Source organism: Podarcis tiliguerta (genome assembly GCF_965153285.1).
Source record: "Podarcis tiliguerta genome assembly, chromosome: 14".
NCBI lineage: Eukaryota > Metazoa > Chordata > Lepidosauria > Squamata > Lacertidae > Podarcis > Podarcis tiliguerta.
In genome coordinates, this window is record NC_139547.1 from 3,904,950 (window position 1) to 3,917,714 (window position 12,765).

A 12,765-nucleotide genomic window follows, 5' to 3' on the forward strand; every position below is an offset into this window, starting at 1 on the left:
CACAGCTGGCACAAATTTCAGGCATCAAAAAGAAGCCATGTCAGCACCAGGAGGGCCTTGCTGGGAAGAGCGTTCCACAGTCAGCGGACCACAATGAAAAAGATGCTCTCCCTTCTGGCCACTCACTGAGCCTCTCTCTAAGCAGACACCCCAGGAAGGGCCTCGACTAGGAATGATACAGGCTATGGAGGAAACAGGTGTGTAACAGCAGCCCTTGTGAGTAGCAGGCAGTAGTATGAGAGCTCTGGATTCGCTAGGTGTGACCTAAATGTTGCTGGGTGCCTTCCCTATCAATAAGGCTGTAATCTTGGCCTGCTCAGCTTCTAGCCACTGGTCTGGGCTGTGTGGGAACACTCCAGATCTGGATTTGGGTGCAGCCACGGCAACAAGTCCACTTTACCTAAGAGGTCACTCTACCCCATACATGGATGCCCGACCACTTCGATCGGTGTTACAGATGCCACATAATATCCGTTCCACACCTTGGAACTCCCTGCTTATTGATGTCAGACAGGCACCTTCACTGCTAAGAACATTTTTGTTTAGGCAAGCCTATCCAGAAGCTTAGAAAGCTGTTGCAAGCTCGAATCTATTTTTAGTCTATTTTCTTTTAAGTTTTAAAGTCTTAAATGACTGTTGTTAATTCTTCTTATTGGTAATTTTATTGTTTTATCTTTATTGTAAACCATTTAGAGGTGTGTGGAGGGGTTGTTGTTTTTTACAATCAAGTGGTGTGTATGTAAGTTTTATGAAATCAGTCAGGGAAAATGGCTGAAACTCCACATACACAAGAAAGCTAAATAGCCAAAGCAGGGGATCTTCTTGTGAGGCTGCTCCATCTCCTTCTGATTTGAGATAACATCATTACCTAATTATAATAGTCTAAATAGAAATAACATGAATTCCACTTTCTGAAGCCTTGAGTTTTTGTGCAGAGCTGACAACCCAGTTCAGTATTCTGAAGACAACACCCAGACCAAAGGGGACTTAATGCAAAGAAACATGAAGTCTTACATCAGTAATATTACAACTGCCTGTCTTTTCTTCACAACGGTTCAGGTAGCACAAGGGGTCAGCCAGCCGTCTTAACAGAAGCCATGGCAGCCTGAAATTTGCAGGAGATATCTGCACCATAGATCAGGGATGGGAGATCAATTACCCTCCAGATATTGCTGGACTCCAATTCCCATCAGGCCCAGCCAGCATGACCAGTGGTCAAGGATGGCTGAAGATGTAGTCCAAAAGCATCTGAAGGGCCACAGGTACCCCATCCCCATTTGGACCTAAAAGAGTAGTTATTATGTTCCCCTCCCAAGGAATTCTGGGAACTGTAGTTCTATAGGAAGGAGAGCGGAGCAGAATTCTCAGCTCTCAACCAAATGTAAATTCCTTGGATTCTTGGTGAGGAAGCTGTTTCAGCTAAACTGGTATAAAACTGACACAAGTTTGTCATGTAGAGATAAGCCAGTAATCTTGAAGGATGAAATCTAGTTCCTCAAGCAACCAGGCATCACGCTTCCATTGTTCAACATGCCACAGGGTCAAGATAGAGACAAAGGTACACACATGTTAAGCATAGCCAGAAATATGCTCAAAAGAAACAGACCTCTACCAAGTTTCAAGCAGCTGAACCCTCAGCACTCGTGAACATCTTTCCCAATTTACAGGGTGGCAGAGACACCTGGAACAGCTCTCAGTCATATTAGTCTGTTGCAACAGCTTAAGAGTCCTGTGGCATCTTAAAGACTAACAGATTTATTGTGGCAGCAGCTTTCTTGGACTACAGCCCAGCTCCTGATGGAGTGGGATACAGTCCATGAAGGCGTATGGTGCAATCAATCTGTTAGCCTTTAAGGTGGCACAGGACGCTTTTACTGTTTTGAAAGCAGCTCAGAGAAGCTAAAAGCAATTCACATTATACAGCTGGCCAACAGGGTAAGACAAGTCAGCAAGCTTTCAGCCTTGGCTGGGCTCAAGGATCCACATTTGCCCACCCGCAGACTGAACCACAAACACTCCCACAGCGCTCTACACACCTGCATTAGGCGAAGGGGCATCAAACTGGGCAGGGAGGCCCCAGATGGTCTGTGCATTAGGCATGCACATCTGCAAAGGACAACTGCTTGCTCAGACTTCTCCGTGCAAAGGCTTTCCACATGTTCCAGAAAAACCCTCATTGTGCAGGGTTCCAGAATGCATGGGTCATCTAGGCACAGAGACTAGACTGTGCAGAGATGTCCACATCTAACATGGCAGCAGTGCCACACAATCTTGGGACAGAGCCGAGGCACCATCCCATAACTCGAATGACGCTCCTTGACATGACACAAGCACGGAGCAGGGGGCTGGGGGCTCTGCAAACCCCTGCAGTGTGTAAAAACTCATTTAAAGATTTTAATCCTTATAAAAGGATTGGGCAAAGGCATGGAAAAGGTTATGGATGGCTCCTAGCCACAATGGCTATGCTCTGTCTGCCTCCGTGTTTGGAGGCAGTAAATACTTCTGAATACCAGTTGTTGGAAACCGAGGGAGGGAGGGAGGGAGGGAGGGAGGGCGAGCTCTTGTGCTCTGGTCCTATTTGCTGGTTTTCCACAGGCACCTGGCTGGCCACTGTGGGAAGAGGATGTTGCATGACATGGGCCCGCCATGGCCTGATCCAACAAGCGCATCTCACATTCCGATGTTATATTTCTTTCTCTACCCCATCTTCCAGTGTCTCTTTTGTGCAGAAACAGCACAATCCTAGCAGTAAACTGGCATCCTTGAAAGCTGTAATGCAACTGAGTCCGACAATGGAGGTCATCTCGATCCAAGTGCTGCTTTGCCACCTCCAGCCAGCTTTTGCATTCAGCTTGCTCTCACGCTGCTGCTGGCTTCCTTTCCACAGCACCTTTTCACGCTGCTATAATGCCAGCCCTGGTGTCGCTTCTTGGAGCACATCAATTCCTTAAAACTTGCCACCGTCCTAGTGGGTTGCTTTAGAACTCTATCAAAAATTATTAGATCAAATTACAAAATGAAAGACACCGCAGCGGGTTGCTGCCACTACAGCACTAATGCATTTCTGCCATTCAGCAAGACTTTTACTGTTGCTCCTCAAAAGCCAACAGCCACAAGCTGCTTAAGCGATCTTGGCAGCAGCGGCAGCAGCAACAGCAAAAGAGGCTGGGGCAGAGCAGAGGAAGGCAGGGCAGGATACAACTTTTCCAGTTGTATCAAAAGGAAAACCAAAACATCCTATTGATGCATGATGCCTTTGATACCGCCATGTGTGTGACTTGGTGTACACTGTGTTTATGCACAATTTAACACATACAAACTAGTTCTTTCACATTATTGTTCCCACCTTACCTTACATGTGTCCACTCAACTGCTTTGATTGGCAGAACTGGCACTGTTACAGGTGCCACATAATACTCAAAAGACTCACTGAAATCAATATTATTATTATTAGTAGTAGTAGTAGTAGTAGTAAAGGATATGTACAATTGTATATACCGGTATATATACACTTGTATACTCCATGACCTGGAGTATGAAAAGCGGATTGAGAATATATGGGTAAAAAATGTAGGAGAGGGAAACAACAGTGACCTTACTGTGGGTCTCTGCTATAGACCGCCAAGCCAGACTAAAGACTTGAAAGATGCCTTCCTAAAGAAAGTAGTCATGGGAGACTTCAATTTCCCTGATATCTGTTGAAACTCAAATTCTGCCAAGAATGTAAGGTCCAACAAATTCCCCCATTGCCTTGCTGACAACTTCATTTCCCAGAAGGCAGAAGAAGCAACAGGGAGGAACTGATCAAATAAGTGGAAGAACTCAGAAACTTGGGAGGAAGTGATCATACAAAGGCAAGGGAAAACTGAGTGTAGTCGAACACACACTCTGGACTTTCAAAAGGCCAATTTCAAAAAGCTTAAGGAGCTACTGGGTGTGATCCTGTGGTCAGAAATATTCAGTGAGAAGGGAGTCCAAGAAGGATGGGAGTTCCTAAAAGGAGAAATATTGAAGGCCCAAATGCAGACAAAACCAACAAGAAAGAAAAGTGGGAGACATCTAAGGAAACCGGTGTGGCTGCATAAGGAGCTTACAGATGAGCTGAGATTAAGAAGGGCATGTATAAGAAATGGAGGAAAGGAGAAATCACAAAGGAGGAGTGTATATAAGTAGTCAACAGTTGCAGGGGGAAAGTCAGGCTGGCTAAAGCTCAGAATGAGCTCAGGCTTGCAAGAGAGGGTAAAAATAATAATAAAGGTTTCTTCGGCTATGTCCAAAGAGGAAGAACAAGCAAGTGGGAGGTCCTCTGCATGGGGAACACAGAGAAATGCTATTAGGTGATAGAGAGAAGGCAGAACTACTCAACACCTACTTTGCCTCTGTCTTCACCCAAAAGGAAAGTGATGTCCAACCTGGTGATAACAGAATAAATGATGTAAGGAGGGAGCTGCAGCCCAAGATAGGAAAAGAGGTAGTAAGGGAACACCTAGCTACTTAAAATGAATTCACATCTCCAGGGCCTGATGAGCTGCATCCAAGGATACTAAAGGAGCTTGCGGATGAAATTTCAGAGCCTTTGTCTATTATCTTTGAGTGTTCATGGAGAACAGGTGAGGTCTCTACAGACTGGAAGTGGGCAAGTGTTGTCCCCATCTTCAAAAAGGGGGGAAAGATCCAGGTAACTACTGACCGGTGAGCTTGAGATCAGTACTAGGGAAGGTCCTAGAACAGATAATTCAACAGTTGGCCTGTGAGCATTTAGAAAGGGATGATGTGATTACTAAGACCCAGGATAGGTTTCTTAAAAAAAAAAGTCATGCCAGACGAACCTCATTTTTTTTAATGGAATTACAAACTTGGTGAATCAGGGAAATAGTATATCTTGATTTCAGTAAGGCTTTTGACAAAGTGATATTCTTGTGAGGAAACTGATGAGGAAGCTTGTGAGGAAGCTGGTAAAATGTCAGTTAACTATTAGATGGCTTTGCAGCTGATTGACAGACTGGACCCAAAGAGTACCTATTAAGGGTTCCTCAGCATCCTGGGGAAAAGTGACAAGTGGGGTGCCGCAGGGTTCTGCCCTGGGCCCATTGTTGTTCAACGTCTTTATAAATGACTTGGATGAAGGAACTGAGGGGATGCTCATCCAATTTGCAGATGACATCAAATTGAGAAGGATAGCTAATGCCACAGAAGACAGAATTAGAATTAAAAGGACCTTAGTAGATTGGAGAGCTGGGCACAAGGTAACAACATGAATTTCATTAGGGACAAATGTAAGGTTCTGCACTTAGGCAGGAAGAACCCGCTGCACACATATAGGATGGGGAACACTTGGCTTACTAGCAGTAGATGTGAAAAGGAACTAAGGTTCTTACTGGACCATAAGCTGAACATGAGTCAATAGTGTGATACAGCAGCAAAAAAAGTTAGTGCTATTCTAGGCTGCATCAACAGAAGTATATCGTCCAGATCAAGGGAAGTACAGTAATAGTACCACTCTGCTCTGCCTTGGCCAGACCACACCTGCAATCTTGTGTCCAATTCTGGGCATCCTTCAATTTAAGAAGGATGTTGACAAGCTAGAATGTGTGCAGAAGAGGGCAACCAAGATGTTGAAGGGTTTTTAAAACAAGCCTTATGAGAAACGGTTGGAGCTGGACATGTTTAGCCTGGAAAAGAGGAGACCGAGAGGAGATATGGTAGCCATCTTCAAATATCTCAAGGGCTGTCACATGGGAAAGGGAACAAGCTTGTTTTCTCTTCTCTGGAGGGTAGGACTCGAGGCAATGACTTCAAGTTATAAGAAAGGAGATTCTGACTAAACATACGAAAAAACTTTCTGACAGTAAGAGCTCTTGGTTAGTGTAATGGTCTCCCTCAGGAGGTTTTTAAGCAGAGGTCGGATGGCCATCTGTCGTGGATGCTTTATCTGAGATTCCTGCATTGTAGGGGGGGTGGACTAGATGACTCTTGGGGTCCCTTCCAACTCTACAATTCTATTATTTATTATTTATATGTTGCCCATCTAACTGGGTTACCCCAGGCAGTATGGGCAGCTTCCTACAAATAAAAACACAGTAAGACATCAAACATTGAAAACTTCCCTATACAGGGCTGCTTTCGGGTGTCTTCTAAAACTCAAATACTGGGTAGTTGTTTATTTCCTTTACATCTGATGGGAGGGCATTCCAAAGGACAGACACGACTACTGAGAAAGCCCTCTACCTGTTTCCCTCTAACCTCACTTGAATTCAGCTCCATTGAATTCAGTGTTGCTTACTTATTCAACTCCATAGGTTCAACCTGTAAAACACATTGAGTCAAATGCTGAAATGCAGAGTTTAACTTTGGATTAGAAATGCAAACAATCTTGTAAAGGAGTGTTACTGGTTAAACTGCTCACCTGAAGTAGGAACTCCATCAAAGAAAAGCAGTACCTAGCCTCTCTGCTTGGTTATTTTTCTCATTATGAGAAAACTATGCTAGCCCTGTTACAAACTTGTAAGCTTCCTCATCACTACATTCAGTTGCTGGAGCAAGGAGACTTCATCAATGATTCCAGCACTCTGGCAGATGTCATCACTCCCACTTTGAATAAATCCCGAGTCAGGTTCCCCTTCCTCTACACCCCTAAGGATATCAAATGGCAGGCAGCTGCAGCATTCATCCACAAAGCCTTTGCTCAGAGAGTCAATGAGCTTCCAGCTCTGCTGCAGATGTTATGCTAGAAGGAAATGCCAGTTCCACTTTTCCAACCATTTTACACACTGGAAGCAAATATTATTTTCTGCCAACTCCATTATTACATCATCATCATCATCATAACAGCCATTGCAAACATTTCCCTTCTCCTGAGCATAGATGCCAGAACTCCTGCAAAAGCAGAGACACTCCTGCTTTGCTCAGTGTTGCCATCCACAAAGGAGGCCCACTGCATCCCCCCACCCTCAACTAAGGCTTTCCTTGGTGGATGCTCTCCCGCCCCTGAACTCAGACGGTCCCCTTAACTTACGTATTCCCCCCCCCCCCGTTACTTCCATTCAGATTGTTACATAAGGGCAGTGCTTGCGTGCTGAGACACACACACAGAGCCTGTGTACATTTTCACTTTCCCTCCTGATTTAATCCTCTCCACAATTGGTTTGGGGGTGGGCGGGGGACAACGAGGATAGAGAAAGAGAGCAGAGCAGCATCACTGCACATTTGGGTCAGCAGGTTAGCAGTTTCAAAAGCCTAAACCGTTTAAGATCACCGTGATAAGGATGGAGCACAAGTCACCATCAACTGTCGAGGTCGCCTTCTACTCCTTCTCCCAGGCCTTTTTTTATTTCTATGGCAATAATAACAGGCACACACACACTTCAACTCTGGTTACATAATTTCCCACAGACTTGCATGGCTCAGGCTGGGAAGGAAACAGAGATGTGCAGAGAGAGAGAGAGAGAGAGAGAGAGAGAGAGAGAGAGAGAGAGGAGTATTCTCTGCACACTGTAGATTTCACTCTCTCACTCCCCGCTCTCTTCTTGAAGGGGGAGGGGGAGGAAAATTCCAGGGTAAACAATAAGGTGGGATTAAGCTATCTGAAAGCAGAGAAAGTTAAGGAGGGATGGAGCCAGAAAAAAGAAGAAGAAAAGGGAGGTTGTATAACAGCAAAAGTCCAGCCGCTTCGTAAACATCCCCCCCCCCCAAAAAAAAATCTGGCTCTCCTCAGACACATTTTCGCCAGTGTTTCTGATTAACGTTGTTATGTAACCAGCTTTTACATTCCTTTTCGTGGAAGCCACCATCCCAAGGTCCCTTGCAAATCCCCCAAAAATGCCTCTCTCTATATACATACTGCAAATACAATTATACACATTTCTTCCACTAACTAGAGTTGCATTAAAAAAATCTCGGGAAATTGCCCCCCCCCCACACACTCGCACGCACGCACTCCTGGTTTCAAGGGGTGTCGATCATCTTTTATTCCGCCCCCCCGCCCGCTGTACGGGGATCGCCAGCCAAGGAGGAAGCTGCTCGGAATGGAAGGCGTGGCCTAAATTGGGAGGAACAAACAACAACAACAAATAATATTGGAGCGCACATGATCAGCCATATTTTGAGCAGCGTCGAGAGAGGGGCACTAGCCCGCCTTTGCAAGCCCCCTTCCCTCTCCAAGCCCAGCTCCTCTGTCTCCAGTGCTGCGCCGACAGCTCCCCCCGCCTCCAAAATAATAACCCCCACTGACAGAAGACAGTCTTCTAGCTATGGGCTTGCTAAATCCAACTTGTAGCTTGGCACAGCAAGGCGAGCATGGCTACGTCCTCACAACCTGGTGAATCGGTTCCGCATCTCTCCTCTCGAGCAACCATGCCTACTTTATTTACAGAGGAGAGGTAATCCTTCATCACCACCTTCCTCGTTTTACAAAGAAAGCAGATCACACCAATCCACGTTTCTGGAAGTCCTCTGGGCTTTAACCGTTGGCACGCCAAGCAGAAAAGGGGGACGCTCGCCTCCCTGCTCTAAAAAAGCCAGGTAGACCCGCGTTGCTAAACGCGCGCGCGCCCACGCACCCATCAGCAACCGCCAGGTCTTTTTTGTTTCCCCGACTGTGAAGCCGCCGTACGCCCGGCGCTGAACTTCGCGTGACCTGCACGTGTCAAGAGGACCTGACCTGCGCTCGCCTCCAGACCGTGAGAAAAGCGCGCAACGCGGGACGTTCAAAAAGGAGAGGCGAGCAGAGGACTCCTGCCAGATCCAGGAAGGAGAGGTCAACGGCCTCCACCTGCCAGCAACAACTCCAAAGGAAACAACTGCACCACCCCAGTGTGCAAACACGGAGCTGCTCGAGCTCGTCTGAACGCTTCCATCAACACGCTTCAGGAAGAAACCAGGCAAGAAGCCAGCCCCGCCCCTCCAAAACTCTGTCCACCATTTAATAATGGAACAAAACAGACACCTATATTTAAAAAGGAGTGGGGGAGAGAGGGAGACGGAGAAGCACCTGCCAGTCCAGAGTGTTTGATTCCTTGACTTGGGGCTGAAACCCTCTTTGCCTTGTGGGAGATAAATCCCACACCCCAAAGCCCAGACCCAAAATGGCATTTGGGGACTTTTATTTTCCGGCGGGGCGATGTTTTTGCGGCTCTGACCAGTCCCGCGTCCTCGCCTCTACACGTGCACGTCGGCAAAGACGAGCCCGGCCCTTCGCCTCCCGCGCCTCGCCCGGGACACGTGCGGAGCAAGGCAAGCGCGCCTTTTCAGGCCGGCCAGTTCCGAAAACAAAAACATTCCAACCAGGGGGAACGTGTGAACGGGCCTTCGGAGTCTCCTCCCACCAAAAGGCCGGGCTTGTCATGGAAGCAAAGGCTTGTGGTTTCTTTTTCTTTTCTTTTAAAAAAAAAATCCATTAAAAGTTTACAAGGTAGCATGTCGAACCAGATATACATATACATATATATATGTGCACACATATACATACTGTACATACACGCCTATACACACACGCACACATATATATACTGTATATACATACTTATATACATATCTGGAGACGGAAAGGAGACGCAATCGTGGGTCGACCCCGGCCCTGGCCGCGGGGATCCCGGCGGAGGGGCTTCTCTCTCCCCCCCTCCCCCCTCCCCTCCCCCTTCCCCGCTTTCCTACCTCCTCCTCCTCCGCCGCCGCTGCTGCTGCCCGAGTAGCTCTGCCTGCGGTTGGGAGCCGGCGGCGGCGGCGGCGGCGGCGCTTCTCCTTTCCGGGCCAGCTCCGCGCCGGCCGCGGGATCCCGGGCTGCAGCGCCGGCCGTGGCCGCGGCGGCTTCGGAGCCCGGCTCGGCGGCGGCTGCGGGCTCGGCGGCTGCCGGCGCGGACTCCATGTTTCTGGCTGGGCGATCGCGCCGCCTCGCCTTGGCGCGGCTGCCGCTGGTGGTGCTGCTGCTGCTGCCGCCGCCGCCGCCGCCGCCTCTGCCCCCTCCCGGCCCGGCTTCGGAGACGGCGAGCGCGCCAGGGGGGGCGGCCGCGGCGGCTGGGCCAGGGTGGCTCCCTGGGCCGGCAGGACGGGGCGGGGGAGACGGAGAGGGGGCAGAAGAAGGAGGCTGCGAACGGGAATGATGCTGGGGGGGGGGGGCGGCGGGGAGAGGCAGAGCGGAGCGAGGCTGAGCCAGATGGGAGACGAGCTTGCTTGGCTGTGACCACAAGCAGCGCTAGCGAGAGCTTTAACGGGGACCCCGCGCTCGCTCGCTCGCTCGCTCTTCCCACCCCCTCTACTCCCGTGTAGACGCGCGCAGCCCCTGCCCAGGCAAGGCTCGAACCCGCTGGGCTGCCGGGCTGCCTGCGCCTCCCAACGCCCCCCCTCCCGCCACAGGAGATCCTGGGCTTCTGGGTTGGGTGGGCTTTTGTCGCGCATCTGGGCTCCTCTGGCCCCTTCTGGTTTGGTCTTTGCTTTCGAGGAAATGGGCCCTTTGAGCGAAAACGTTTTAAGGACTGGGGGGAGGGGTTCCTCAGATCATGACCAGTCAGGTCATTGGTCCCCGTGCAGCTCCCAGGACTAGCTTGCCTGCTCCAACTACCCAGTCCACCACCACCACCTCCCCATCACCTGCCCTCTGCTTCTTCTTAGACTTGGAGGTGTCAGGGAGTGAACCTCCAAAACTGGAGAAGGAGTCCACGCTTCAGCTAGCCAAAAGTACTCCAGGGTGCAGAAAGGAATGCAACCTGGCACGAGTGTGTGTGTGTGTGGCATTAGGGGAGTTCCAAGGGCCTGATAGAGAGGTATGGAGGGCCGTATTGACCCCTCTCCCTGAGGGGTCCCTGAGGTTGTGGATCCCAGCCACCCAGTCAGTTTAACATCACAATTCCTCCAGCGGCCAACCAGATACCTCTGGAAAGTCCACAGGCTCCCCCCCCCCCCAAGTTGCTGAATTACATAGAATTCAAATTGTGATGTTGTGTGATAATAATATTTAAAATAAAACTTTTTTGACAATGGAATTGACTGCCTTGGATGGGCCCTCCTTCAGCAAAGCTTTGTAACCAGGTTGCCCAAGGACTGTTTCTGGTCAGTGGGGATGCTTCTTTGTGGACTTTCTAGCGGTATCTGACTGGCTAATGTGGGTAATGAATCAGGGGTTGGGAACCAGAGTCTCAGAGGGAGGGATGAATGTCGCCCTCCAGTCCTTTCTCTCAGGCCCTTGGGTCTCCCCTAATGCCACATATGCCAAGCTCACCCCTCACTGCCTTTGCTCCACATCTTCCTGGAGTAGCTGAAATCTAAGTCCTTTACCTAAAATTATTCCCCTTTCCTTCCTGGATGGAGTGATGTGGGGCTGCAGAAACCTCTGGTGTTTCTGGAGTATAGTATGAAGATAAGAGACACATCTATTTGCCTCTCCCTCCCACCCCACCAAGAGTCGTGTGCAGTGGTATTTTTCTAGAAAAGGGGGTGCTGGAACTCACCATGAACACCTCCCTTGTTTATTTATTTTATTTATTTATTGAATTTATATACTGCCCTGTACTCGGAGGTCTCTTATAATGACAACGGCACCCACCTAAGAGGTGCCAGAACTGAGTTCTGCTGAGTTCCAGCTGGGGAAAAAATCCCTGCTAGTGTGGCCTACACCTGGAAGGTTAGCCACAAGGGAATGTGCCCTAGAGCTAAGGAAGTTTCCCCAGCCCTGATGGACTTTTCATCTGATTCACTTCTCCTGCTATGTCAGAAGAGTCTGTTGGATCAGTCCAGCATGATGTTCTCAAAGGGGCCCATGAGATGCCTCTAGCCTAGGAAACCTCTAAAGAGGACCTGTGCAGAAGACCACTCTGCCCTCCTGGCTCATATTCAGAAGCATTATTAGCTGATGACTAGTAGTCATTGACAGCTTTCTCCCCCATGAATTTGGTGGTGGCCATAAGATTTGTGACCGTCACTGCCTCCTGAGGGACCAAGTCTCGCCTGCGCTGCATTAAGAAGTCCTTTCTTTTATCTGCCCTGAATCTTCCAACGTTCCACTTCATTGAATGTCCAGTTCTCATGAGAGAGGGAGAAAAGCTTTTCTGTATCTGCTTTCTCTATGCCATGCATGTCACCTCTCACTCACCTTTCCTGTAAGCTAAAAAAATCCTAAGCGCTCCATCTCCCTTGATCATTGTGAATGTTCTTCTCTGAACCTTTTCTGACTCCACAGTATCCTTTTGCTCTAGTGCACCAAGTCCTCAAGCAAGTTCCAAGCTCTTCTTCTGTTCTAGTGCTGGACTGCAACTCCCATCAGCCCAAGTCATTGATGGCTGGGAATGATGGGAGTTGTAGTTCAGTATCATCTGTAAGGCCACAGGTTCTGGTGTAAAGTGGAATCTGATGCATGTTTAATCAGAAGTAAGCCCCACTTAGTTCAACGGGACTTATTCCCAGCTAAGTGCAGAAAGAATCACAGACGTAAGCCACTAAAAACTGCCTTGGCACTTTCTGAGGTCTTGGGCCTCTTTGCACGGCAGTCAGAAATCCAGCTAGTGCAGCTTTTGCCTTCATTGCGCCAGGCTGCTAGACAGATGTTAAAGGCACAGGGTCCCTGCCTAGGATATTTTAAAAGTGGTTATTAAATGAGTGTATTTGAGATTTATATCATCCCTCTTCCAAAAACTAAAATAAAAATAAACACAGAGACATAAAGACTCTGTGAAAGAGGAGTGATCAAAGTAGCTGCAAAGCCTTCAACGTTTCAAAGGAAAAAAGTAAGAAAATTGGGAATGCAAGATCATTTAATTCTACTCCTCCCAAACAGGT

At 48.5% G+C, this 12,765-nt stretch overlaps 1 protein-coding gene across 3 annotated transcripts in view; it reads right to left on the reverse strand.

Annotated features, from left to right (window-relative positions):
- Positions 1–9,899, reverse strand: part of RORA (RAR related orphan receptor A) — a 360,107-nt gene extending 350,208 nt beyond the window's left edge. Inside the window, exon 1 of one of the 3 annotated variants that reach the window (XM_083412802.1) lies at positions 9,652–9,899. In XM_083412802.1, the coding sequence (XP_083268928.1) occupies positions 9,652–9,862 (211 nt within the window). In that variant the 5' untranslated portion in view covers positions 9,863–9,899. Of the gene's footprint in view, positions 1–9,520; positions 9,546–9,651 lie in introns of those variants that run through there. The other 2 variants (XM_083412804.1, XM_083412805.1) reach the window with 2 other exon arrangements.
- Between the last annotated feature and the right edge of the window lie 2,866 nt (positions 9,900–12,765).